The following is a 26,164-nucleotide window of genomic DNA, read 5'->3' on the forward strand; positions in this document are numbered from 1 at the left end:
CTCCTGCAACAGTCAGCCAGTACTGTAAGGATTACCCTGTGCTAGAATTTCAGGGGTTTAAATAGGAGACCCGGAGGCCTGCTGCTGTCACTCAGAGGCAGGAGGGGAAAGCCCACGCTCAAGAAATAGTATGAACTGCCCAGACAAACAGTTGGTTGCATTTTACTCTCAGTACCATACAGATAATCACAGATGACAGTACCTCACCTACTGCAGAGCAAGTCATTGCTTTATGGATGCCTGCTGCTCTGTTGACTGTTAATGTGAGTGGTGCTAATGGACCCCAAATGCCATGACCTTGGTTTGTGATAGGAAAGACCTTGGCAGAATTCTTGAAATAGTTCTGTCGTCTACAATCGTATAGCAAATGGAAGGGTGTTTTGTGAGTTTCTATTGTTGTGTCCAATTTGATCCCTTTGCCACACGAAGTTACACATCCATGTAATGTAGTGACCTATTTAATGGCTATTTATGTTGTATTTTAATAAAATATATATATACAAAATTAAAGTTTTACAAGAAACCTTTTCTGCACAATTTTCATTCAAGTACCTTAAACCAAACTGAGCGGTGTTGATGACACAATTTGAAATAAACTTTCTTCCAGACCAATAATACGATAAGTGCTGAGGAATAGTTTGATATGGCTTATTGACAACAAGAGCAAGACCACATAGACAGTTAGTATTTGTTATCAGTAAAAAAAGGAGGAGCAATGTTTGTCGGACCATTTTACCACCACCCAGGCTATCTCTTCAGTAATTGACAAGTCTATTTTGGAAAGGAGGCTGCACCGAAAGAGGAACGTCAGCTATTTGGCATCATGAGGTACCAAAGAAGAAATAAGCGTAGTCAACCACCCACCGCAGGAGACTGGGGGGATGTTACGTTTTCCTGGATATACAATCATTTAGTGGTTTAAAATATAACCACATTTAGGGTCATTTTGTTGAAATACTTTTCTTGGATCATATTTTCGACAATTAAACCAATGACGTTTTTGTCCATATGTGTCAAAGTTTGATTTACCAGAGAGAGGCTCACGACTCAAGGTGAGGAAAACACATTTGGATCATCTTTGTAGAACACCCCCAAAAAGTAGCTTGGCTTTGGCTACATTGATTAATTTTGATGTCAGCGTGGACTGAGATTATAATAAACTGCGGATTTCTGAAGTACAAATGGCCAATCAACATGTCATTTGCATACTTAAGTGTGTTAACAGACAAATGCTGCATTTCTATAACTTCTAGAAGTGCATATAGTTATTAACTATTTGAAGAAAAAAAATGACGTACTACTTTATTTCCCCATAAATCATAAGGCAATGATAAATATTCAACATTGTTTTGGTAAAGCTCTAAAGTAAATTATTATAAGTTATATTATCAGAAGCATAAGTAAAAGCATTACTTTCTGTGGGTGCCCTGTCAAACAGCTGAAATCTTTTTGCTTCTACAAATGGCAATGAACAGAGACAGGGTCTGACAGCTGAGGTTATTTTTGGAACATGCAGCTCATGGGAAGGAGGTGACAAAGATGGCAAATGTCACCCTTTGAAAGGCACATAACTGTTCCATGTAACTTGGTTAAATCGAAATGTCAACAAATATTACATTGAAATCACCTGTTCTATTGACTTTCCTACCCCAAGAAGAAGAGCCCAGATAATTCTGTGGGGTGTAGGGCAGGTCAGAGCCTGGACCCAAATAGTTACAGGAAGTCTGATGGATGGAGGCCTGCTTCCTACTTTAGATATCTTATATTGGTTGTGCACTATTTTATGCAGGCAGCCGACCTCATAACTAAACGAGTACAGTTAAGGAGGACTGAAACTGTACAGTAGTGACTGTTAGTAGCCTAACATGTATGTTGTGTTCATAATAGTTGTGTTCATAATAATTGTATGAAGTAAACGGTGTTCATAATAATTGTATGAAGTAAACGATGCATCTATGTCACGCAAACTGTCTATACTTGTTTTTATTTTGATTCTCCCTATATTTAAGATATAAATTCAGGTTATTTGCATTGATTTGTTTTTTTTTTACCTTTCTGTGGATGAACTGTAAAGAATCATTTTTGATAGTTCTCAATAAATGTTTTCTAAGGAAGGAAAGCACGTCCCTAAACAAACTTGTACAGCAGACATTTGACTTTGCAATTGGCAGAGCAGAAAAAAAACGATCTCAATTTAATTTAATCTAAAGTGGGAATAGGGTGAGCCATCAACTGAGTGACCATCACAACAGCACCCCCACCGTAACCTTTCTGCATTAATAATGTTGTTACTTATGAGGCAGCATACATATATATTTTCCTCAGGCAACATGCTCTTAATGGACAAATACCTCAATGGACAACAAACCTAATGTTTCACATATCTTTCTTTCGATTACAGGAACCAATAATGGACCAGAACCTATTTGGAGGGGCACCAAGGTTTCTAACTCGGCCCAAGGCCTTCTCAGTGTGTGTGGGAAAGGATGCCACACTGAGCTGCACCATTGTTGGTAACCCAACTCCCCTCATCACCTGGGAGAAGGAGAAGCTGCGGATCACATCTGGAGGTCGCTTCAAGACAGTGGACGATGGCGATGTGTACCGTCTGACCATCTACGACCTAACTCTTGAGGACAGCGGCCACTATATGTGCCGGGCCAAAAACAATGTCGGGGAAGCCTACGCAGCAGTCACCCTTAAAGTAGACCTGCCAAGCAACATGATAGAGCGAGCCCCTGTTTTCATGGTCAAACCCAACTCGGCACGCGTGGGACTTGGGGGGGATGTCATCTTCCACTGCCGGGTGGCAGCCTACCCTGAGCCTAACTTCGACTGGGAGAAGGATGGGCGCTACCTGGGCGAGTCCAACCGCATCAAGGTGACTTCCGACAGCGATAGCAGCTCCCTGAGGATCCAGAGTGTCCGCAGCCTGGACAGCGGGACCTACACCTGCCGAGCCAAGAACTCTGTGGGGCGCTCGCACGCCCCCGCCGCCTTGGTGGTGGACCTCCAGGACTCGCGGCACCTGGGCGTGGACAAGAACACCTCCCTCCTATCCCACCTGCAGAAACGCAAGGAGGAGATCTCCATCTACCGCAATGCCGAGAGCAGCTCCTCCTACAACTCCACCTCGTCCAAGATCACAGACGACCTGGAGCAGGCCCAGCGGGCGTTTGAGCTGGCCAAGCTGCCCAAGGGTGTGTTCACCCGCACCTGCACGGTGACGGAGGGCAAGCATGCCAAGCTCAGCTGCTTCGTGACGGGCCACCCCAAGCCCCACATCATCTGGAGGAAGGATGGCTCCAACATTGGTGAAGGCCGCAGGCACGTCATGTATGAGGACCAGGCCGAGAACTTCATCCTCAAAATCCTGTACTGCAAGCAGGGTGACAACGGCCTGTACACTTGCAACGCCTCCAACATGGCCGGTCAGACTTACAGCGCCGTGTTGGTCATCGTCAAAGGTGAGCTTGTTACTTTGTCTGTTTTGAGGTAAAAATGTACGTCCTTTTGATACTGGTGTTTCATGAGTGACAGATTTTCTGGAACCATTCCCGAGTAACATGAGGATCTTTGTTTTAGTATTGTGCCATTTGATACATTAAATGAATGTTTCCATGATGCATAATATTTCCACAAGGTGAACTTTTGTCATGTACTGCGATGAAACTTTGATGATAGCTCAGATGTCTGAACAGTGTATGTCTGCATAGCTGTGGTCTGTCATTCTTTGAAAGAAAAGGTCCCATAGGGCAGAGCTTATATACAGCACTTCCGAGGGTATTACAGCAAACTTGAGAATTAACAGCACTTTTGTCTGACTAGTCATAATCTGTTATACAGTAAAACCAGAAGTCTACACACCACTAACCTCACCTGAACAATGTTATACTCTCCCCCTGGTATAGACTTTGCGCAACTAGATGGAATGCTGGCAGCAATATGAAGGGGCGAGTGTAGTGTTGCGTCTATTTTCTGCTGGTGATGAGTTGTTCACAGTTGCTTGGATGGCCACTGGCCCACCGTAGCCCCCAGGCGCCACGGCTAGAGTGACTTTCCATGAGCCACTCACGATTGGCCCGGGGCCCGAAACATGGAGTTATCAATGGCGGTTGTTCATTTCCTTCTCAGTTTGACAGTGTGCAGCACAGTGCCTTTCATTGGACCTTGTTATCGGTGCCGCACGTAAACGAACACTAGCGTGTCTGCTTTGTTGTTAGTTGTTGTTTTTCAGGACTACGGGGGCTTTCACGGGGTGGGGACTGTACCCCTCTGCCCTTTATGTTTCTGGGTTCCTATTAATGCCAGATCATTTGCTTACCCTCAGTTCAAGGTATGCACCCCCAGGGAAAGGTCATAATAGAAACCCATGCCATTCAACCACTCCCCCTTCCCAGCCCCCAGCCAGACCTTTCAAACACATAGCTTCTGAGTGGAGGTGAGGTTTTTGTTATGACGCTCATCCAGGGTGTTAGGGGATATGATTCACCCTGTGTCCCTCAACCCCTGTCCACCATAAACAGCTTCCTAAGCAGACGTTGCAAATCAGCAATGCTTTTTTTAAATCAACGGGAAATAGAGTGATTATTTTGAGGATGACTGATGTCTTCTTTGAGGGTGTCAACAGAAGAATATGTGTACAGTTAATACTTTGGAAATTGATCACTAGGACAGATTCAGAATCATTATAGTGTGGCACGCTTAAATATGCTATTCTTAATGATCCCAAAACGGCTCTTCAGGATTATGCAAACTTTTTTAAAATGTGAACACCTAAAGGATTTATAGCAGTTGGTTAGCATGCCATGTTTAGTGTGTTTTTTTAAGAGAACTTGACAACTTGGATTGGTATTTATCAATGTTTAAGGATGAACATATGTTTCTTGATGAGTTTTATTAGAAATAGATCTGCAGAACAGAGAATGAATGAACCCCATGACCACAATTGGCCATGTTTTGTATAGGCCAACTCGTACATGAGTCACAGTAGTCACAAACCTTGTCTTACGCACAAACCTCTACTTCCCTGATACCAGAGCCTAAGGTCCCTTTCCGGAGGAAGCTGCAGGATGTGGAAGTGCAGGAGAAGGACACGGCCACCCTGATGTGTGAGGTGCCCGCCTCGGCCACGCAGGCCAACTGGTTCATGGAGGAGACGCGCCTGGAGCAGAACACCAAGTATCGCATAGAGCAGGAGGGGACCCTGCGCCGCCTCACCATCAGGAATGTCACCACCAATGACGACGCCGTCTACATCTGCGAAATGAACGAGGGCAGTCGCACTGTGGCCGAGCTCACCGTGCTGGGTAGGAGAGATGGACTTCTGTCCTCGTCGTCTCGGGGACCGCGGGGCCTTATGTGAAGGCTGGATGAAATACCAAGTAGAAACTATCATTCAATAGTTTTATTAAGATTGGACAGGTAGAACTTTATTGTTCCCAGAGTGGAAACCACATCCTTATAGCAGCATTGAACAGGAATAACTGTGAACATACGAGTGTAAAAAAGATAGTTTTTAGCAAAAATAGTCATTTCTAAATAAATAAGTACAATGCATTCAATTGATAAAAAAAAGAATTATCTCAGTATTTAGCAAGTTTGTGTTCTGCTGGAGTGTTGCCGCCCTTCAGTGACCCCTCTGCTCGACGCTTCAGGCAACATCACCAAGAAACTTCCCAGGAGAACGGTGGTTCCTGTCAGCGACACAGTCATCCTCTGTGTGGAGTTGGAGCATCCCTGCCCCGACTCCTACTGGACGCGCAACGGCGAGCGTCTGAAGCAGGACTCCCGAGTGTCCATCGGCTGCAGTCTCCGACAGTACACCCTCACCATCCAAGACTGCCAAGCCGACGACTCCGGAGAGGTGGCCTTCGTGGCTGGAGACTGCAAGACGTCTACGCGGTTTTCCGTCACTGGTGAGTGACAGGACACACACGGAGTGTATTTTGATATGTACAATTCTCTCACATTCGACCCTTTCATCTCTAGCTGCAAGAAAGCATCCTCCAGACCCCCCCATTGACGTGGTGGTGCGAAAAAAGACAGGCTCCTCCATCACCCTGCAGTGGTCCCCCCCGGACAGCGACAGGCCTGTGCCCATCAGCGGCTACATCGTGGAGAAGAGGAAGGTGGGGGCTCAGACCTGGCAGAGGTGCAACGGCTCAGAGCTCCTCACCCAAACAGAGATCACCATCTCAAACTTCTCAGAGGAGGCCAGCTTCCAGTTCCGTATCACTGCTGTCAACAGCTATGGTCAAAGTCCCTGTCTGGAGGTGTCTGGAAGTTTCTACCTCGGTAAGCCCCCTGACCTCTTCCTGAACACATGGTCGCATTTCAGCTCAGAATATGAACAGAATTTCACGATGACTGAAGTTTTGTACAAAATCTTTGAGAAAACAACGAGTTAGTTTGATCAGCAAACAGACTTTTCATTGTGTCATCATGATGTTGACCATCCTGATGATGTTGGGTAAGCTCTGTGGTGGATCATTTGACCGCAGATCAAAAAGTCACTGGCTCAAGGTATCTGTTAAATGAAACCCCGACATGCCTCAACGTTGCGTGTTCCCTTCCCAGAGCCCACGGCGGAGGTGAAGTCCGCACTGGTGAACAGCACGGTCATCTACGGCGAGGAGGGCTCCCTGTCCGTGGAGCTGACCGCCGTCTGCTCAGGATTCTGGTCCCTGAATGGACGCCTCCTGCGCAGTGGCGCCGACTACCTCATCACCCGCTCCAAGAACACGCACACGCTGCTCATACGCAACGTCCTGTTGGAGATGGATGGGGTAGAGGTCAAGTTTGTGGGCGGTGGCTCTGAGAGCAGCTGTGTACTGACTGTAAAGAGTAAGTGCTGGAGAACAGGCCTGGACATAAACAACATCCCAAATATACTCTCTGACACTAATAACCATCAGTGGTGTGCTGCAACCATAGCTCCTTTATTGTTCTGCAGGTGACTAAGTCCTGGTAGCTAATGTAAGACTTCTGGTAGCTAATGTAAGACTTCTGGTAGCTAATGTAAGACTCTTAGTAGTTATGGTAAGATGTCAGTTAGCTAATTTAAGACTTCTGGTAGCTAATGTAAGACTCTCAGTAGCTATTGTAAGACGTCAGGTAGCTAATGTAAGACTCCTAGGAGCTTATGTAAGACTGCATTTTCTAGTGCCACCTGTGAGGTTCACCAGTAGACCAGACCAGATGGAGGTGGTGACCTGCAGTGCCCATTCATCCGCTGAGCTGACCACAGAAGTGTCTGATTACGACGTCAAGGTGTGTGTTGGACTGCATTATTCAAATAGCTCATGATTCCCATAATCCTTGTCCTATCTGTTTGTATGAATGGATAATATTCCCCAGCAATCAGCTATTCAGCGGTTCATTCATGTCTCCATGCTGTGTGAAGGTGGTCTGGATGATGAACGGACGAGAGTTAAAGATCGGCAAGAAGTATGAGTATGTCATCACAAACCGCAAGAGGATCCTGATTGTCCACAATGTCACTGAGGAGGATGTGGGCATCTATGAATGTGTGCTGGATGATGATAGGATATCCTTGCAGCTCGCACTCAAAGGTAAAACCCCAACAACATTCTGCTGTCCCATGCTTGGTGCTGTCTTGTCCCTAATGTCCTTAAACAGCCTTGAAACCAAACCAAACTAGCTTTGGTACTCTCACTACCAAATGTTTAAAATGTTGAATAATATTGAGTGAAATGTTGGTGATTATATTTTAATCAGTGTCCAGTGGGTTTGGCCCCTTAGGCACGTAGCTGACCCTGGGTGACAAGTGCCACCTCTAGCCTACATATGCAGGGTATAGTGTTGTGAGTTTCTGTCACATGTGGCACTCAGGAACAGGACGTGCTCTGATAGATGACAGCAGGTGCTTGTGAGCTAGCAGACCTGTGAAAGGGCTAGCTGTCAACATGTAATAACATCCACTAGTGACTAGTTGTGCCCCCCCCCCACCCCCCCCTCCACACACTGGGCACCCACACAAACACATAAATACACACACACAAATATCACAAGATTGTCTAAGGAAATTGCAAGAACTTTGAATGAAATTGGGGAGTCATTAAATGAATGCAATTAATATATAATGAATGTATCAACCCCTTGTATTTGTGTGTTTGTGTGCCAGATGAGCCAGCCAAGTTCCTGAACAAGCCTCGGGGCCCCATGGCTATGGCCCCCATCCTGACAGGAGATCTGGAGCTGAGCTGTGAGGTGTCTTCTGCCAGCAGTGTGGTGGTCTGGAGGAAAGATGGGACGGAGATTGCCGAGGACCAAAGGACCACCATCATCTCCAGAGGGACGGATAGGAGGCTGAACATCAAGAAGGCCAAGAAGAGCGACGAGGGACACTACTCCTGTGAGACACAGGCAGACAAAATTACATTCCAGGTCAAGATAAAAGGTAATTCAGACCAAGATGCGTAAATATATACTGTATAACACAGAGGTTGTATTTCTTGATAAGACTTGTTTGTGTGATTTTGTGTGTGACAGAAACGCAAGACGAACAGGCTGCGTTCTCCAACAAGGAGTCTGTCCAGAAGGAGGTGAAAGCCTCCATCTCCCAGAAAGCTACTCTGAGCTGTGAGGTGTCTGATACCAAGACAGAGGTGAAATGGTACAAGGATGGCAAGCTGCTGACCTCCAGCAAGACAGTCTGCATGGAGACAAAGGGCAAGAGTCGTCAGCTGGTGATAGAAAAGGTGGAGAAGAAAGATGCAGGAGAGTACACCTGTGAGGCTGGAGCAGAGAAGCTCAACTTCAAGTTACAGGTGGCAGGTATGAAATAATTTTTTTCTCACGGTTTTTCATGGAAGGTTTGTACATTTGACAGTTCTTGGTTATGTACAGCTTAGAATTGTAAAATTTCGATTAGACCGTAAAAAGGATTTCCATTACAGAATTTTGGCCTTAGTTATTTTGTTGTTTATTACCATAAAATGCTGTCCATATATTGTGTCTGTTATGCTTTGGTGATTTATAGTAATGTATACAATTATCTGGTGTTTTAATTTGTTTATGCCTGACTTCCTATGTACAAACATTGCTTATACCAGATATTTGTGGATTGTTGTTGTGTCATTATTGTGAATGTGGTGTTTGGTTTTCTCTTATGCTGTTGCTGTTGATAGTCTGGATTTAAGTGGTTGATGAATAATTTACTCAGACTGTTGTCTTGTGGTTGTCCACTCAGTTAATTAGTCATACGCCCAGTCTTGTCCCTGCTTTTCATGTTGATTTCTGTGGTTGATGCCTCATGCTCCTCCATGACTCTCCTGTCAGAAGCCCAGGCTGCCTTCTCCAACAAGGAGTCTGTCCAGAAGGAGGTGAAAGCCTCCATCTCCCAGAAAGCTACTCTAAGCTGTGAGGTGTCTGATACCAAGACAGATGTGAAATGGTACAAGGATGGCAAGCTGCTGACCTCCAGCAAGACAGTCTTTATGGAGACAAAGGGCAAGAGTCGTCAGCTGGTGATAGAAAAGGTGGAGAAGAAAGATGCAGGAGAGTACACCTGTGAAGCTGGAGCAGAGAAGCTCAACTTCAAGTTACAGGTGGCAGGTAGGAAGGAAACTGTGCCAGCTTACAGTAGCTTCTTGTGGATTGTCTGACTTGAGGCTCAATGGTTTGGCCTACAGTTGGACTCATATGAGCTTTTTCTGTCTGTTAATATAGAGAAATGTTGTAGATTTTGATCCATGTACAACGCATGGTGCAGTCTGAGTAATTATGGAGGTTAACACTTTCCTTGTTTGTAATGAAATAAGATCAGTAGATATGGATGGCATTTGTCAATAGATTTTGAATCATGTAGGTACACATAGTTATTATGAAGCAATGTTTGAGGTACCATTCTGTGTCAGTAAATGTATGTTTCACCTGGACTTGAAGGTGATCTCCTTGAGCTACAGTTTGTTTGTATGTTGAGTCTGTCTGTTTGACCTTGTTTTTACTTTTACTGTGTGAAGTCTATTGTTCAACTTTGTTCAACTGTGTTGTCTTCTTACTGTAAATTGTTTCTGAAACCATGGTACCCCTCCATGACTCTCCTCTCAGAAGCCCAGGCTGCCTTCTCCAACAAGGAGTCTGTCCAGAAGGAGGTGAAAGCCTCCATCTCCCAGAAAGCTACTCTGAGCTGTGAGATGTCTGATACCAAGACAGAGGTGAAATGGTACAAGGATGGCAAGCTGCTGACCTCCAGCAAGACAGTCTGCATGGAGACAAAGGGCCAGAGTCGTCAGCTGGTGATAGAAAAGGTGGAGAAGAAGGATGCAGGAGAGTACACCTGTGAAGCTGGAGCAGAGAAGCTCAACTTCAAGTTACAGGTGGCAGGTAGGAAGGAAACTGTGCCCCCTTACAGTAGCTTCTTGTGGATAGTCTGACTTGAGGCTCAATGGTTTGGCCTACAGTTGGACTCATATGAGCTTTTTCTGTCTGTTAATATAAAGAAATGTTGTAGATCTTGATCCATGAAAAAACACATGGTGCAGTCTGAGTAATTATGGAGGATAACACTTTCCTTGTTTGTAATGAAATAAGATCAGTAGATATGGATGGCATTTGTCAATAGATTTTGAATCATGTAGGTACACATAGTTATTATGAAGCACTGTTTGAGGTACCATTCTGTGTCAGTAAATGTATGTTTCACCTGGACTTGAAGGTGATCTCCTTGAGCTACAGTTTGTTTGTTTGTTTCTGTCAAGTCTCAGTACACTGTATGTTGAGTCTGTCTGTTTGACCTTGTTTTTACTTTTACTGTGTGAAGTCTATTGTTCAACTTTGTCAAACTATGTTGTCTTCTTACTGTAAATTGTTTCTGAAACCATGGTACCCCTCCATGACTCTCCTCTCAGAAGCCCAGGCTGCCTTCTCCAACAAGGAGTCTGTCCAGAAGGAGGTGAAAGCCTCCATCTCCCAGAAAGCTACTCTGAGCTGTGAGGTGTCTGATACCAAAACAGAGGTGAAATGGTACAAGGATGGCAAGCTGCTGACCTCCAGCAAGACAGTCTGCATGGAGACAAAGGGCAAGAGTCGTCAGCTGGTGATAGAAAAGGTGGAGAAGAAGGATGCAGGAGAGTACACCTGTGAGGCTGGAGCAGAGAAGCTCAACTTCAAGTTACAGGTGGCAGGTAGGAAATCATTTTCTCCTTGCGGTTTTTCAAGGGAAATTTGTACATTTGACAGTTCTTGTTCGTGTAGAGCTTAGAATTGTATAATTTTGATAGACCGTAAAAAGGATTTCCATTACAGAATTTTGGCCTTAGTGATTTGGTTGCTTATTACCATAAAATGCTGTCCATATATTGTGTCTGTTATGCTTTGGTGATTTATAGTAATGTATACAATTATCTGGTGTTTTAATTTGTTCATGCTTGACTTCCTATATGACTTCCTCTGTACAAAGACCGCTTATAGCAGATATTTGTGGATGGTTAGTGGGTCATTATTTTGAATCTGGTGTTTTGGTTTTCTCTGATGCTGTTGCTGTTGATAGTCTGGATTTAAGTGGTTGATGAATAATTTACTCAGACTGTTGTCTTGTGGTTGTCCACTCAGTTAATTAGTCATACGCCCAGTCTTGTCTCTGCTTTTCATGTTGATTTCTGTGGTTGATGCCTCATGCTCCTCCATGACTCTCCTCTCAGAAGCCCAGGCTGCCTTCTCCAACAAGGAGTCTGTCCAGAAGGAGGTGAAAGCCTCCATCTCCCAGAAAGCTACTCTGAGCTGTGAGATGTCTGATACCAAGACAGAGGTGAAATGGTACAAGGATGGCAAGCTGCTGACCTCCAGCAAGACAGTCTGCATGGAGACAAAGGGCAAGAGTCGTCAGCTGGTGATAGAAAAGGTGGAGAAGAAAGATGCAGGAGAGTACACCTGTGAAGCTGGAGCAGAGAAGCTCAACTTCAAGTTACAGGTGGCAGGTAGGAAGGAAACTGTGCCAGCTTACAGTACCTTCTTGTGGATTGTCTGACTTGAGGCTCAATGGTTTGGCCTACAGTTGGACTCATACGAGCTTTTTCTGTCTGTTAATATAGAGAAATGTTGTAGATTTTGATCCATGTACAACGCATGGTGCAGTCTGAGTAATTATGGAGGTTAACACTTTCCTTGCTTGTAATGAAATAAGTTCAGTAGATATGGATGGCATTTGTCAATAGATTTTGAATCATGTAGGTACACATAGTTATTATGAAGCAATGTTTGAGGTACCATTCTGTGTCAGTAAATGTATGTTTCACCTGGACTTGAAGGTGATCTCCTTGAGCTACAGTTTGTTTGTATGTTGAGTCTGTCTGTTTGACCTTGTTTTTACTTTTACTGTGTGAAGTCTATTGTTCAACTGTGTTGTCTTCTTACTGTAAATTGTTTCTGAAACCATGGTACCCCTCCATGACTCTCCTCTCAGAAGCCCAGGCTGCCTTCTCCAACAAGGAGTCTGTCCAGAAGGAGGTGAAAGCCTCCATCTCCCAGAAAGCTACTCTGAGCTGTGAGATGTCTGATACCAAAACAGAGGTGAAATGGTACAAGGATGGCAAGCTGCTGACCTCCAGCAAGACAGTCTGCATGGAGACAAAGGGCAAGAGTCGTCAGCTGGTGATAGAAAAGGTGGAGAAGAAGGATGCAGGAGAGTACACCTGTGAGGCTGGAGCAGAGAAGCTCAACTTCAAGTTACAGGTGGCAGGTAGGAAATCATTTTCTCCTTGCGGTTTTTCAAGGGAAATTTGTACATTTGACAGTTCTTGTTCGTGTAGAGCTTAGAATTGTATAATTTTGATAGACCGTAAAAAGGATTTCCATTACAGAATTTTGGCCTTAGTGATTTGGTTGCTTATTACCATAAAATGCTGTCCATATATTGTGTCTGTTATGCTTTGGTGATTTATAGTAATGTATACAATTATCTGGTGTTTTAATTTGTTCATGCTTGACTTCCTATATGACTTCCTCTGTACAAAGACCGCTTATAGCAGATATTTGTGGATGGTTAGTGGGTCATTATTTTGAATCTGGTGTTTTGGTTTTCTCTGATGCTGTTGCTGTTGATAGTCTGGATTTAAGTGGTTGATGAATAATTTACTCAGACTGTTGTCTTGTGGTTGTCCACTCAGTTAATTAGTCATACGCCCAGTCTTGTCTCTGCTTTTCATGTTGATTTCTGTGGTTGATGCCTCATGCTCCTCCATGACTCTCCTCTCAGAAGCCCAGGCTGCCTTCTCCAACAAGGAGTCTGTCCAGAAGGAGGTGAAAGCCTCCATCTCCCAGAAAGCTACTCTGAGCTGTGAGATGTCTGATACCAAGACAGAGGTGAAATGGTACAAGGATGGCAAGCTGCTGACCTCCAGCAAGACAGTCTGCATGGAGACAAAGGGCAAGAGTCGTCAGCTGGTGATAGAAAAGGTGGAGAAGAAAGATGCAGGAGAGTACACCTGTGAAGCTGGAGCAGAGAAGCTCAACTTCAAGTTACAGGTGGCAGGTAGGAAGGAAACTGTGCCAGCTTACAGTACCTTCTTGTGGATTGTCTGACTTGAGGCTCAATGGTTTGGCCTACAGTTGGACTCATACGAGCTTTTTCTGTCTGTTAATATAGAGAAATGTTGTAGATTTTGATCCATGTACAACGCATGGTGCAGTCTGAGTAATTATGGAGGTTAACACTTTCCTTGCTTGTAATGAAATAAGTTCAGTAGATATGGATGGCATTTGTCAATAGATTTTGAATCGTGTGGGTACACTTAGTTATTATGAAGCAATGTTTGAGGTATCATTCTGTGTCAGTAAATGTATGTTTCACCCGGACTTGAGGGTGATCTCCTTGGGCTACAGTTTGTTTGTTTGTTTCTGTCAAGTCTCAGTACACTGTATGTTGAGTCTGTCTGTTTGACCTTGTTTTTACTTTCACTGTGTGAAGTCTATTGTTCAACTTTGTCAAACTGTGTTGTCTTCTTACTGCAAATTGTTTCTGAAACCATGGTACCCCTTCATGACTCTCCTCTCAGAAGCCCAGGCTGCCTTCTCCAACAAGGAGTCTGTCCAGAAGGAGGTGAAAGCCTCCATCTCCCAGAAAGCTACTCTGAGCTGTGAGATGTCTGATACCAAGACAGAGGTGAAATGGTACAAGGATGGCAAGCTGCTGACCTCCAGCAAGACAGTCTGCATGGAGACAAAGGGCAAGAGTCGTCAGCTGGTAATAGAAAAGGTGGAGAAGAAGGATGCAGGAGAGTACACCTGTGAAGCTGGAGCAGAGAAGCTCAACTTCAAGTTACAGGTGGCAGGTAGGAAGGAAACTGTGCCAGCTTACAGTAGCTTCTTGTGGATTGTCTGACTTGAGGCTCAATGGTTTGGCCTACAGTTGGACTCATATGAGCTTTTTCTGTCTGTTAATATAGAGAAATGTTGTAGATTTTGATCCATGTACAACGCATGGTGCAGTCTGAGTAATTATGGAGGTTAACACTTTCCTTGTTTGTAATGAAATAAGATCAGTAGATATGGATGGCATTTGTCAATAGATTTTAAATCATGTAGGTACACATAGTTATTATAAAGCAATGTTTGAGGTACCATTCTGTGTCAGTAAATGTATGTTTCACCTGGACTTGAAGGTGATCTCCTTGAGCTACAGTTTGTTTGTTTCTGTCAAGTCTCAGTGCACTGTATGTTGAGTCTGTCTGTTTTACCTTGTTTTTACTTTTACTGTGTGAAGTCTATTATTCAACTTTGTCAAACTGTGTTGTCTTCTTACTGTAAATTGTTTCTGAAACCATGGTACCCCTCCATGATTCTCCTCTCAGAAGCCCAGGCTGCCTTCTCCAACAAGGAGTCTGTCCAGAAGGAGGTGAAAGCCTCCATCTCCCAGAAAGCTACTCTGAGCTGTGAGGTGTCTGATACCAAGACAGAGGTGAAATGGTACAAGGATGGCAAGCTGCTGACCTCCAGCAAGACAGTCTGCATGGAGACAAAGGGCAAGAGTCGTCAGCTGGTGATAGAAAAGGTGGAGAAGAAAGATGCAGGAGAGTACACCTGTGAAGCTGGAGCAGAGAAGCTCAACTTCAAGTTACAGGTGGCAGGTAGGAAGAAAGCCTTTTATCCATGTATTTAGCCTTTTATCCATGTATATATATATATATGATGTTATCAATGTCTTGCATTGGAAATAATACAGACAAACCTGTTGATGTTGAATGACAGTTCAAAAGTGTTCCCTTCAAAGTAGTTGAAATCATATTTGAATTCATTATGTATTTTAAACGGTCAGATTTGCTGTGGTTGTTTTTTCCAAATATGTTTGTATCCTGGTTTGTTGTCTTTACTGTCTCATTTAACCGTCAAAACATTTTGCTTTGAATTTGCTGTTTGTTGTGTACTTGTGTTTCCTTGTTGTTTGCACTGTTTGTGCTTGTTTAAGTGTTGTGTGTGGAGTCTAGTCCATGTCAGATGATTGTTTGTGTTATTTCTGATTAATCAAAATCACCTTCTGCTGCCTGGGCTATTTGTTTCATATCCATAGCTGTGTAAAATCCACCTGTTCAACCAAGATTGTTATTCAGTGTTTCACCTGCATCAACTTGAGATGAAGTTCCTGTTTGTCCTTTGTGGAGATGTCTGAGTTCTGTAGTTCTGCGCTGTGTATATCCCATTTCATACAGTGTCCTAATTGCTAAAGGCTAAATTTCTATGTCTAAGCTGTATTGCATTGAATGTTCACCATCGTGTTTTGCCCTGAAATAAAAACTAATGTGATCACACAACTCTCCTCTCAGAAGCCCAGGCTGCCTTCTCCAACAAGGAGTCTGTCCAGAAGGAGGTGAAAGCCTCCATCTCCCAGAAAGCTACTCTGAGCTGTGAGGTGTCTGATACCAAGACAGAGGTGAAATGGTACAAGGATGGCAAGCTGCTGACCTCCAGCAAGACAGTCTGCATGGAGACAAAGGGCAAGAGTCGTCAGCTGGTGATAGAAAAGATGGAGAAGAAGGATGCAGGAGAGTACACCTGTGAGGCTGGAGCAGAGAAAATGGTGTTTAAGTTGCTAATGAAAGGTAAGTTTACATTGTTATTTGCTGCTGTATGTATTTTTTATTTTTTTGTACAAACCTGTGGGTGTCTTTCTCTTACTCTCAACAGAGTCTACTGCCATGTTCCAGAAGAAGTCAGGTGTGAAGGAGACATGCAGTGTTCAAGCCAGTGAGAAAATTGTTTTTACCACTGAGCTGACTTCTGAGAGCGCAAGCGTGAAGTGGTTCAAGGATGGAGTGGAGTTGAAGGAAGGATCCAAGTATAAGATAAAGAAAGAGGGTCTGTCTCGTACCTTGGTGGTTAAGTCCGCCGAAGTCAAAGATAGCGGAACATACTCTTGTCAGACAGTGGATGACAAGCAGGAGTTTACTGCCCAAGTCAAAGGTCTGTCACCTTATTCTTGAAATCGATTCCTTTTGTATTTTCCGTGTCTTCAACACAATTCCTCTATTGTAGCAGAGTAAACAAAAAACCCTACAGTTCTGAGGCTGTGGTTCTTCTCTGCTCAGATTCGCCTCTGAAGTTTGCGGTCCAGTTGGAGTGTGTTTCCACGGAGCTGGGCGGTACTCTGACCCTGGTGTGTGAGCTGAAACGAGCGCCGGGAGACGTTCTCTGGCGCCATAGCGGCCGTGAGGTCAAACCCGGAGGCAGGTTCAGTGTGAGCGCTGAGGGCACCAAGCGGATCTTGACTGTGACGGGCATGACAAAAGAAGATGAGGGGGAATACAGCTGTGAATGCAAGGATGACAAGACCTCTGCCAAGGTCTCCATTAAAGGTATAGAAATGCAAAGGCCACCGTAGAAGTTACAAAATATTCTTAAGATGTTCTTGAAATATGTCGCACATCTGTTTTAGAACTGTTGGAATAAACGTTTTACTCAATATGAACGCATAAAAGTTGTTAAGCACTGTCCAGTCCAGGAACATCACTGAATACAAATATAGTGTCATGTCGTTCTTTTAGCTCCAAGGTTGGTAAGGCTGACCTCCAAGTTGAGCAATGTGGTTGCTTCTGAGGGCAAGGACGCCATCTTCAAGTGCAGTGTCACCCCAGCCGACGCCAACGTGAAATGGCTCTGCAACAACGTGCTCCTCACCCATGGACCCAAGTACAAGATTGAGCACGGAGGCACCAGCCACTCTCTCACCATCACCTCCGTGTCCCAGGAGGACGCGGGCGAGATCAGTGTGGACGCCGAGGGCAAGGAATGCAAGGCCACTCTCCAAGTGCAACGTAATGACTAGCATGCGCTACTCATACTGTGTACATACGTCCATAAATGTGTTGTGAACTCCCTCTTGTTTAGTTACATTTACATGTAGTCATTTAGCAGACGCTCTTATCCAGAGCGACTTACAGTAAGTACAGGGACATTTCCCCCGAAGCAAGTAGGGTTAAGTGTCTTGCCCAAGGACACATCATCTGCCACGGCCGGGAATCGAACCGGCAAGCTTCTGATTAATAGCCCGATTTCCTAACCACTCAGCCATATGACCCCCGCTGTATCACGATAAGCCCCAATTCAGACTGAAACATGAGAATTGACACGTCTCCATTTTGTTTCTTATGTAACATGAACAACAGGACTTTACATTAACACTCCCACCAGAATTACTCAACAAAGGAACTATAGTGGACCATCATGACAGGAGATAAAGGACAGCCTTTCTGATAAAGATCTGCCCATCTGCTGTGCATGGAGTTACAATGCTTGGTCTGTCTCTGCTCCTTCCACAGAGGTCCCAGTGCTCTTCAAGAAGAAACTGGAGAACCTGATGGTGGAGGAGCAGGCAGAGGTGAAACTGGAGGTGGAGCTGAGCAGGCCGTCGGCCGAGGTCAGGTGGATGAAGAACAGCGTGGTGCTGCAGTCTGGAGGGAACCTGGAGATCAGGGTAGAGGGGGCCAAGCAGACCCTGGTCTTCAAGAGCGTGGTCTACGCAGACAGGGGCTTTTACTCCTGCGAGACCCTGGATGACAAGACCCAGGCCAAGCTCACCGTGGAGAGTAAGAGGGTGTTACATCGGGTGGAGTTGACTTCTCAAGTTGGCAAGGACATGATTGTGACAACAAAAGATGTTCTGGAGTCTTCCCAGAGTTTGAGAGACCTTTACACTAAGACATGTCCTGTCAATAAGTCATTTACATCTAGAAGTCGTGCTCACATAAAAACACAAACACTATACGTATTGAAACTGTTTTTAAGTCCTCCCCTTCATCCTATTTTACAGTGAAGAAGATCCAGATAGTGAAGGGCCTGTCGGAGCTGAAGGCCACTGAGAAGGAGACAGTGACACTGGAGGTGGAGTTGAGCCAGGCTGACGTGGAAGGCTCCTGGACCAGGGATGGGGCCAAGCTGAAGGTCGGCCCCAACTGCAGGATCACCGGTCTGGGGAATAAGCATGCCTTAACCCTGTCCCAGCTCAAGATGGAGGACGCAGGAACCATAGCCTTCCAAGCAGAGGGGGTCCATACAGCTGCAAAGCTTATTGTAACAGGTAGGTTTTCCCATTTTTACCAGATGCAAACTTGTTCCTGAAATACCCCATTTAATTTTGGTGTTAGGTTTTAAAGTGTTGCGTTTCTTTTAGAACCTGTTGCCATGATATCTAAACCTATGGAGGATATCAAAGCCCCAGAAAAAGACAAGGTCACTTTTGAATGTGAAGTATCTAAAACAAACGCCGAGGTCAAGTGGTTCAAGGTGAGAAACCAATCTCCAAGAAATATTCCGCCATTTCATTCATAAAAGATCAACTTGCAGCTTTGTAGTCTGTCTGTCTGTAAATGATACATTGCAGATAGAGCACCTAGTATACAAATAATACTGAAGAAGAACATCATTTCCCAGGGTGACACTGAGCTGAAGCCAGGAAAGACCATGGGTATCCACTCCCAGGGGCGCAAGCGTAGCCTGATCATCCACAAATGTTCCCAAGAGGACCAGGGCACCTATGTCTGCCGCACTGCTGATGACAAGACCTCTGCCAAGCTCACCGTTCATGGTAGCACCCTTCCACTACAACTCAATTCACACAATAAGACACTGACTATAGAACAAAATGTAGTTTGAAAAATAATCAGATTGTATTGCTTTGTAAGGAAAGATCTGTCAATGTGTATCTCACAGCCAGAGAGATAACGATCGTGAAAAATCTGGAAGACTTGGAGGTGACGGAGAAGGAGAGTGCCGCGTTTGTCTGCGAGATTTCTCATGACGAGGTGGAGTGCCACTGGTTCAAAGGCAGCACCAAACTCAAGGCCGGTGACAACATCAAGATGAGACAGGAGGGTGAGATCACAGTTTGCCCCATTTACCTTTCAGTATAGGTTCCTGTTTAGTTTACTTCTGATGTGAACGCAATGAGTTTTGATGTCACTTCTTGGATACTAACTTATTGTGCTAATGAGTTGCTCTTTCTGAAGGTAAAACCTATGTGCTGCTGTTTAAGTCGGTGACGGCTGAAGATGCAAGTGAGATTAAATTCACAGCTGAGAAAGTTTCCTCGACAGCCAACCTGAAAGTCAAAGGTACCGACCCCAGCCGTTTCATGGCAGTACATTTAACAGAGTGCAGCGCACGATACAATTCAACACAACATGCAGTGCACAATTCAGTGTCTAGTATGGCAGAGGACGCCATGATACAAACACATTCAGGTGAAAGTTGCATGGCTTACAGCACATTTCAGGGTGAGTTTCATACCTCTTTGTTGCTCTCTCTCTCTTGGTGGACCGTCCTAATTATTTCTGACAAAAGAGTCTCCATTTCAGACCATGAATGAAAATATGTTATTACGTGTAATGGGAGATGTAGAATGACAGACGTCTTTAAAGGTTATTTTTGATTTCAATCTGGAGTTGTGGATTTACCTGGCTCTTTTGGATTTCTTGGAATGGAGGTGAGGGTAGGGACGTCACTAGCCAGATGAGGTATTCATGCCCTCATTTCCAGCCCTGTATTAGCATAGCTGTGGATGAAGAAATCCTTGTCTGTTTATGGAAGGCCATGGGGAGTCGTCATCGGACATTTGGCAAGTTCTGTCGACGAGGAAATGTACGTCAAGAACAAAATAAGGAGGTCCTCTTTATGGTCTTGTTTCTTCGAACAGTGGCTGTATCTAAGGTTTGTATCTCCCAATGAGGCACTCACCTTGTTGAGTTGTGAGGCGCGATGATGTTCTTCTATAAATGACTGTAGCTATGTTTTAGTGTTCCATACCGTTGTTGAGAGGTTAGAGCTCCTGTCACCTTGGTCTCTACCTCTGCAGTATTTCTAGAGGGTAGGCTACTTGAATCTGCTTTGGTTTACATAGCAAGAATAATATTCTATCGGCGATGTTTTGCAGTTTGCTGTTTGACACTAGGCCAGATTGATAGTTTGATGAACGTGTCTTTATAAGTATAGGTAATACACTCTAATATATACTTGGGACATGTAGCTTGTTCACTGCTTATGGTTTGCTTTAGTTTGTGCACCTGTTCAGTTAATTTCAAATAGGAAGTACCCTTTTCACCCTATTTTATTTTTTACCAAAGACTCAGCTGGAAAGCACAATCTTCAAAGCAAGGATCTGAGTCACTCAGCACACTATGATGGGTTTAGTAGTGTGAAAAGGGTACTTAGAAAGAAACTTCTCTTGGGCCTAGGCATGGGCCGGTATCAAATTTTGACAGTACAATAACCTTGAGAAAAAATACCAAGGTTTCACGGTTTGCAAATACAGCTAAATTTTTTTTTTGTTGAACACAATATATTTTATTTTTAAGCAACATATAAATTGTTTGAACAGCAGTAAACATGTCAAGTTGAATAGTTCAATTCTTATAATTTTTTTTACTAAAAAGAACAATACATCATTATTGTTTTTATTATACACACAGACGATGGAAGACGTAAATACAAGTATACGTGAAACCAGCTAAATGTAGGCCCTAATTTTGGTACTAAATCGCATAAATCTTTGAGCAATGCTTTATGAGAACCTCACATGCACAAGCAGTGTCTAAGCAGGGTGCGCAGGATCATCAGTGCATAAGAACCTCACTGCTGCTATCCCTGCATTTCAGTTACACATGCTCCTGCACATTTAGTTTTCCTCTGCACTTTATAATTGCCATCATGTATGCATTTTGTATGGCATTTGGCATTTTGCCAAAGGTTATGCTACGTAAAAGCTGAAGGATTCCTGCACTTTCCGTCTTTGACGAGACATAAAAAAAAACAGCTCATACCGTAGCAACGGTATAACGGAAAATTCGAGAAGTATTGAAACCGTGACTTTTTCAAACTGAGGTATACCTTAAAACCGGGAACCGGCCCATGCCTACTTGGGCCGTGCCTTGTCTTCACTGCAGATTGTCTTAGTGCTGCGCACTGCCTTGCTACCTTGGTGTCCTAACTCTCTGATACCACAGCCTTGGCTGTTCCATTGATGAGGTGCCACTGCTGTTGTTGTTATTAGAGCTGCCTGTCAAGTTTGTGAAGAAGCTCAGGGATAAGATAGCCATGTTCAAGCACCGCGGGCACCTGGAGTGCCAAGTATCTCGGGCGAGTGCTAAAGTCAAGTGGTACAAGAACAAGAAGGAGCTCAAGCCCAGCAAGAAGCACGAGATTGGCGGTGAAGGCGTTTACCGCAAACTCACCATCAACGACATCGGGGAGGATGATGAGGACACCTACACCTGTGATGCCGGCGATGACAAGACCTCTTGTAAAATGCTGGTGGAAGGTAACAAGATGGCGGACGAAACCAGGACGTTAGGATCTGTCAGGGGTATCCTCATGTATCTTGAATTAAAGTGGCTCTATGTGTTGGATTGACATGGCCATCTAAATACGAATACATACCATCTCCTCAAGGATTCAGTACTCTTCTATAATCTTATTACTATGGGACTAATGCTTTTAGTTGAGGAGTCCTATTGAGCAATATCATATATTTAGATTAGCTAGATGGCTGTATGTGCATGAGGTTTACATGGCCATCTATGTACAGTAAATACTGTACACATACTATATCCTTAAGCACACATCCCTTTCTCACTTATAACCTTAGAATATTAAACCACTACTAGTACTGCTATTAGTTACATAAAGCAAGACACTTTCATACTTTTGAAGGAATCATTTTAAATACAAACATTCAACCCCTAGAATGAATTGCAATATCACCATCAATTTGTGAGTTGTTGCTAAAGGAGGGAAAAACGTGTAGGTCGTTCTTATGAGGTTTGACACATCTTTTTCTGAACGTCCTATCGATCCTTCAGAACAGGCCATCAGTATCGTGAGGGAGCTGAGTGCTGTGGAGGTGACGGAGCCCTTCGCCGCTGTCTTCAAAGTGGAGATCAGCATGGAGGCTGTCAAGCCTCCCAAGTGGACGCTGAACGGCGTGGCCGTGCAGGAGAGCGCCGACGTGGAGATGGAGCAGGAGGGCACCATGCACTGCCTCACCTTCAAGAAGACCAAGGCATCCATGACGGGACCTGTACAGTTCACCGCTGGCAAGAGCAAGTCTGTGACCCAGCTCACTGTCAAAGGTGAGAGACGGAAACCGTCTCTTTATCCGGAAAACAATCTTGTAGTTAGCATCTCAAGGCTACATTAGCATTGCATTACCATTACATTAGCTACAACATTAGCTGCAGCCTTAGCATTTATATTAGCATGTTAGAAACCTCCACTCGTGTCGTCTCAGCCATTCCCTGCCATTCTTGTCAGAGCGCCCCCTAGAGGTGGTGGAGCCCATCAAGGACGTGAAGGCCAAGGAGAAAGCCTCAGTCACCTTGAGCTGCAAGTTCTCCACTCCGCCAAAGGAGGTGAGCTGGTTCAAAGGTGAGACCACCCTGGTGGCGTCAGACAAGCTCAGCCTGAAGCTGGACGCTGCGTGCGCTCAGCTGACCATCCAGAAGCTGATTGGTGAGGACTCAGGGGAGTACCGCTGTCAGGCTGAACTGGCCGAGACCAAAGCCACTCTCACTGTCGAAGGTATAGTTCAACTACAACTGGGTCTGTCTTTTTCTTCAAAGGTTAATTTGAATGTCAATTAAAACAATGTATTATTGATTCATTGTTTCAATGTTGATGATGACGATTCATTGTTGTTGTGCATACACAACAAATAACAGTCTGCTGAACATGAACAATTTAGCTGTTCAGTTCACCTAGTTGTAGCTTCGTACACAGCATGAACCTCTCTCCCTCTGTATGTATTCTGAATCAAGTGTGTGTGTGGATATTTACGCATTAGCACCTGCAGAGGGAGTTGTTTGGTCCCCTACATTCCAAGTGACTTTGAGTCCGTCACCTTGCAGTTCGGGAGGTGAAGATCACCAAGAGCCTGTCTGACACTGAGGTGGATGAGGACAGCGACGCTCTGCTGACCTGTGAGATCAACTACGCCGACGAGGAGGTGCAGTGGCTGCTGAACGACAAGGCCCTCTTCACCAACGAGGTCAACACCATCACACACGTGGGGAAGGTGCACACGTTGACACTCAAGAACCTGGCGCCCGAAGACGGAGGAATTATTACCTTCAGTGTCCGGGACATCAAAGAGTCAGTCACTCTTAAGGTCAAAGGTAAGGACTCATGGCCTAGTTCACATTTACATTTCGTCATTTAGCAGACGCTTTTATCCAAAGCGACTTATAAAGGAGAGCTTTACAAAAAAGTGCATTGGTCGATGATCATTAACAACGAGATAGCACCCCAAAACATTGCGGGAAGCCAAAACATGAAGCATACGTTATGAAAAGCAAATAAGTGCCAATGGGTAGAACCAGAAGAGCATGTCTTTTTTAAGTACCATTGTATTCCCGGAACAAGTGCATCGTTAGCCTTTTCTTGAAGGTGGAGAGACAGTCAGTAGCTCTGATGGAGGTGGGTTAGATGACTCCACCATTGGGGGGCCAGACAGGAGAAGAGCTTGGGTTGGGAGCGGGCGCTAGTTAATAGTTGATAGTTAATCATCATGATGTGAATGCCTACAAAGGCTTCCCAAGTCTAGGGCTGCAAGACTGTGTGTGTCATGAACATCATTGCCTTTCCAGAGAAGCGAGCTGTGTTCCTCAAGTCTCTGGACGATGTGGTCGGGGAGGAGAAAGGCATGATCACTCTGGCGTGTGAGGCCTCGAAGCCCAGGGTGTCCCCCGCCTGGAGGAAAGATGGTATGGTCCTGGCGGCCGGTCCTAAGTATGAGCTGCTACACACAGGGAAGTCCCTGGGGTTGATCATCAAGGACGTCACCAAGGAGGACGCGGGGGAGTACAGCTGTGACCTGGGAACCGAGGTCTCTAAGTCACAGGTCGCTGTGAGAGGTGGGTTCCCTGTGTCAAAGCGATGCAACTCACGGGGGGTTAGGTTTGCTCAGTGATTAGAGCCTTTGCCCTCCAATCAAGAGGTTGTTGATTCAAAACCCCGGATAGAAGGTCAAATGAACACGTTATTTTGATTTCAACTAACCCGTGTGACTAAGGTACTGTACAGATGTCAGGGTCATGCACCAGTGTTAACAACTATTACTCATATCATGGTCTTATACTGTACATCAAACAAATGACAAACGTTCTTCCTCAGACCTGAGTGTCGGTATCACTAAGAGGTTGAAGTCTGCAGAGGTGAATGAGGGAGAGACGTGCAACTTTGAGTGCATCCTTTCACGAGAGACCACGGACGAGTGCTCCTGGACGGTGAATGGCAAGGCCGTCGCAGAGGGCGGGCGCTTCAACATGTCCAGCAAAGGACGCAAGTACATGCTGACCATCAAGGATGTGACACCAGCTGATGCTGGAGAGGTCGTCTTCAACCTCAAGGACCTGAACACCAAGGCCACATTAGCAGTTGAAGGTTAGACCTCTGCTAATCCTATATATTGAGGACACATATGAATTTATGAGCATTTGTTGAAAAGAACATGAGCAAAAAAAACGAATTCAACATTATGGACACCCACTGTTTTAAAGATAAGCGTAACTATTAACACTGGTTGCAGGCTTAGCCAAGTCGGTGTCTCGCGAGCTCCAGAACGTCAGTGTGGTGGCAGGAGAGGACGCGGTGTTCAGCTGTGAGGTCACTCAGACCAGCGCGTCGGTCAAGTGGGCCAAGGATGGCAAGGCCATCAAGAAGAGCCAGAAGTACTCCCTCAGCCAGGAGGAGAAGGTCATGACGCTCACTGTCCACAGCGTCAGCGCCAACGACTCGGGGGAATACAGCTGTGAGGTTGTCGGAGGGGCCACCACCAAGGCCAAGTTGGAGGTCCAAGGTAAGCCCTGCTAAACATATCCCCCCTGTGTCTACACTCGAAAGGGGGTCAGCCACGTGCCAAACGTGGGTGAATCCTCCATGTTCTCCTCTCGACTCGCCTTCCCTCAGAACCCGTCCACAAGTTCACCAAGGAGCTGAAGGACAGCCAGGGGGAGGAGAAGGGGACCGTCACCCTGCAGTGTGAGACTGCCCAGGCTGCCACCAAGGTCACCTGGTACAAGGGCTCCACAGAGCTCCAGACCGGGGGACGCTACGAGATCACCCAGAAGGAAGGTGTCTGCAGCCTGACCATCCGGCAGCTGGAGGAGGCAGATAGCGACACCTACTCCTGCGATGTGGGCACGGCCAAAAGCGCTGCCAAGCTGATGGTCAAAGGTAAGAACGGAGGCATTTTTTCTACTGTAGGTTCAACACACAATCGATCCGTTTTTCATATGTTGGATACAGAGTTTTTTTGCTGCTGTGCATGCTGTATCTGCGTATGTTGTTTTGGACATTCAGTCGTTAAATCCTGTTTTCTTTCAAGTTTGATTTAAGTGTGGATGACTGTTTTACTTTTTATGGACCATAGTGACTTGGGCTCTGCAATGAGCTAGTCGTAGATATTAACAGACAAGACTGTATGAGAGATTGTGTTTTGAAGGTTTCATTTACAGTTGACATGCAATTGGTAATGTTGAAATCATCTGGAGGGATTCCAGGTAAGTGAATCCCATTAGAAGCTTTTTCATGTTTGATTGAATTGAGTCCTTGCACTGTGCAATTCATTTTGGACAAGTTTACATTTACAATGGAAAGAGTCTACAGGTCTACCGTTGTCTTAACTAGAATCTTCCTGCATGCTGATCTTCCTAAGCACATG

The 26,164-nt window shown here is 45.0% G+C and overlaps 1 protein-coding gene across 1 annotated transcript in view; it reads left to right on the forward strand.

Moving 5' to 3' along the window:
* The first annotated feature begins 805 nt into the window (after positions 1 to 805).
* Positions 806 to 26,164, forward strand: part of LOC124473019 (obscurin-like) — a 62,358-nt gene continuing 36,999 nt past the window's right edge. The window contains exons 1-36 of the mRNA XM_047028235.1: positions 806 to 1,052; positions 2,402 to 3,467; positions 5,040 to 5,309; positions 5,658 to 5,918; positions 5,992 to 6,297; positions 6,580 to 6,846; positions 7,166 to 7,272; positions 7,406 to 7,574; positions 8,147 to 8,422; positions 8,515 to 8,799; positions 9,304 to 9,579; positions 10,075 to 10,350; positions 10,875 to 11,150; positions 11,667 to 11,942; positions 12,428 to 12,703; positions 13,220 to 13,495; positions 14,019 to 14,294; positions 14,814 to 15,089; positions 15,783 to 16,058; positions 16,144 to 16,419; positions 16,545 to 16,811; positions 17,001 to 17,270; positions 17,775 to 18,041; positions 18,266 to 18,532; positions 18,626 to 18,738; positions 18,886 to 19,039; positions 19,165 to 19,326; positions 19,461 to 19,565; positions 21,500 to 21,766; positions 22,308 to 22,577; positions 22,759 to 23,025; positions 23,352 to 23,618; positions 24,090 to 24,356; positions 24,616 to 24,885; positions 25,031 to 25,300; positions 25,411 to 25,677. Of these exons, the coding sequence (XP_046884191.1) occupies positions 2,411 to 3,467; positions 5,040 to 5,309; positions 5,658 to 5,918; positions 5,992 to 6,297; positions 6,580 to 6,846; positions 7,166 to 7,272; positions 7,406 to 7,574; positions 8,147 to 8,422; positions 8,515 to 8,799; positions 9,304 to 9,579; positions 10,075 to 10,350; positions 10,875 to 11,150; positions 11,667 to 11,942; positions 12,428 to 12,703; positions 13,220 to 13,495; positions 14,019 to 14,294; positions 14,814 to 15,089; positions 15,783 to 16,058; positions 16,144 to 16,419; positions 16,545 to 16,811; positions 17,001 to 17,270; positions 17,775 to 18,041; positions 18,266 to 18,532; positions 18,626 to 18,738; positions 18,886 to 19,039; positions 19,165 to 19,326; positions 19,461 to 19,565; positions 21,500 to 21,766; positions 22,308 to 22,577; positions 22,759 to 23,025; positions 23,352 to 23,618; positions 24,090 to 24,356; positions 24,616 to 24,885; positions 25,031 to 25,300; positions 25,411 to 25,677 (9,508 nt within the window). The 5' untranslated portion in view covers positions 806 to 1,052; positions 2,402 to 2,410. The remainder of the gene's footprint in view (positions 1,053 to 2,401; positions 3,468 to 5,039; positions 5,310 to 5,657; positions 5,919 to 5,991; positions 6,298 to 6,579; positions 6,847 to 7,165; positions 7,273 to 7,405; positions 7,575 to 8,146; positions 8,423 to 8,514; positions 8,800 to 9,303; positions 9,580 to 10,074; positions 10,351 to 10,874; positions 11,151 to 11,666; positions 11,943 to 12,427; positions 12,704 to 13,219; positions 13,496 to 14,018; positions 14,295 to 14,813; positions 15,090 to 15,782; positions 16,059 to 16,143; positions 16,420 to 16,544; positions 16,812 to 17,000; positions 17,271 to 17,774; positions 18,042 to 18,265; positions 18,533 to 18,625; positions 18,739 to 18,885; positions 19,040 to 19,164; positions 19,327 to 19,460; positions 19,566 to 21,499; positions 21,767 to 22,307; positions 22,578 to 22,758; positions 23,026 to 23,351; positions 23,619 to 24,089; positions 24,357 to 24,615; positions 24,886 to 25,030; positions 25,301 to 25,410; positions 25,678 to 26,164) is intronic.

Source organism: Hypomesus transpacificus, chromosome 10 (assembly GCF_021917145.1).
Source record: "Hypomesus transpacificus isolate Combined female chromosome 10, fHypTra1, whole genome shotgun sequence".
NCBI lineage: Eukaryota > Metazoa > Chordata > Actinopteri > Osmeriformes > Osmeridae > Hypomesus > Hypomesus transpacificus.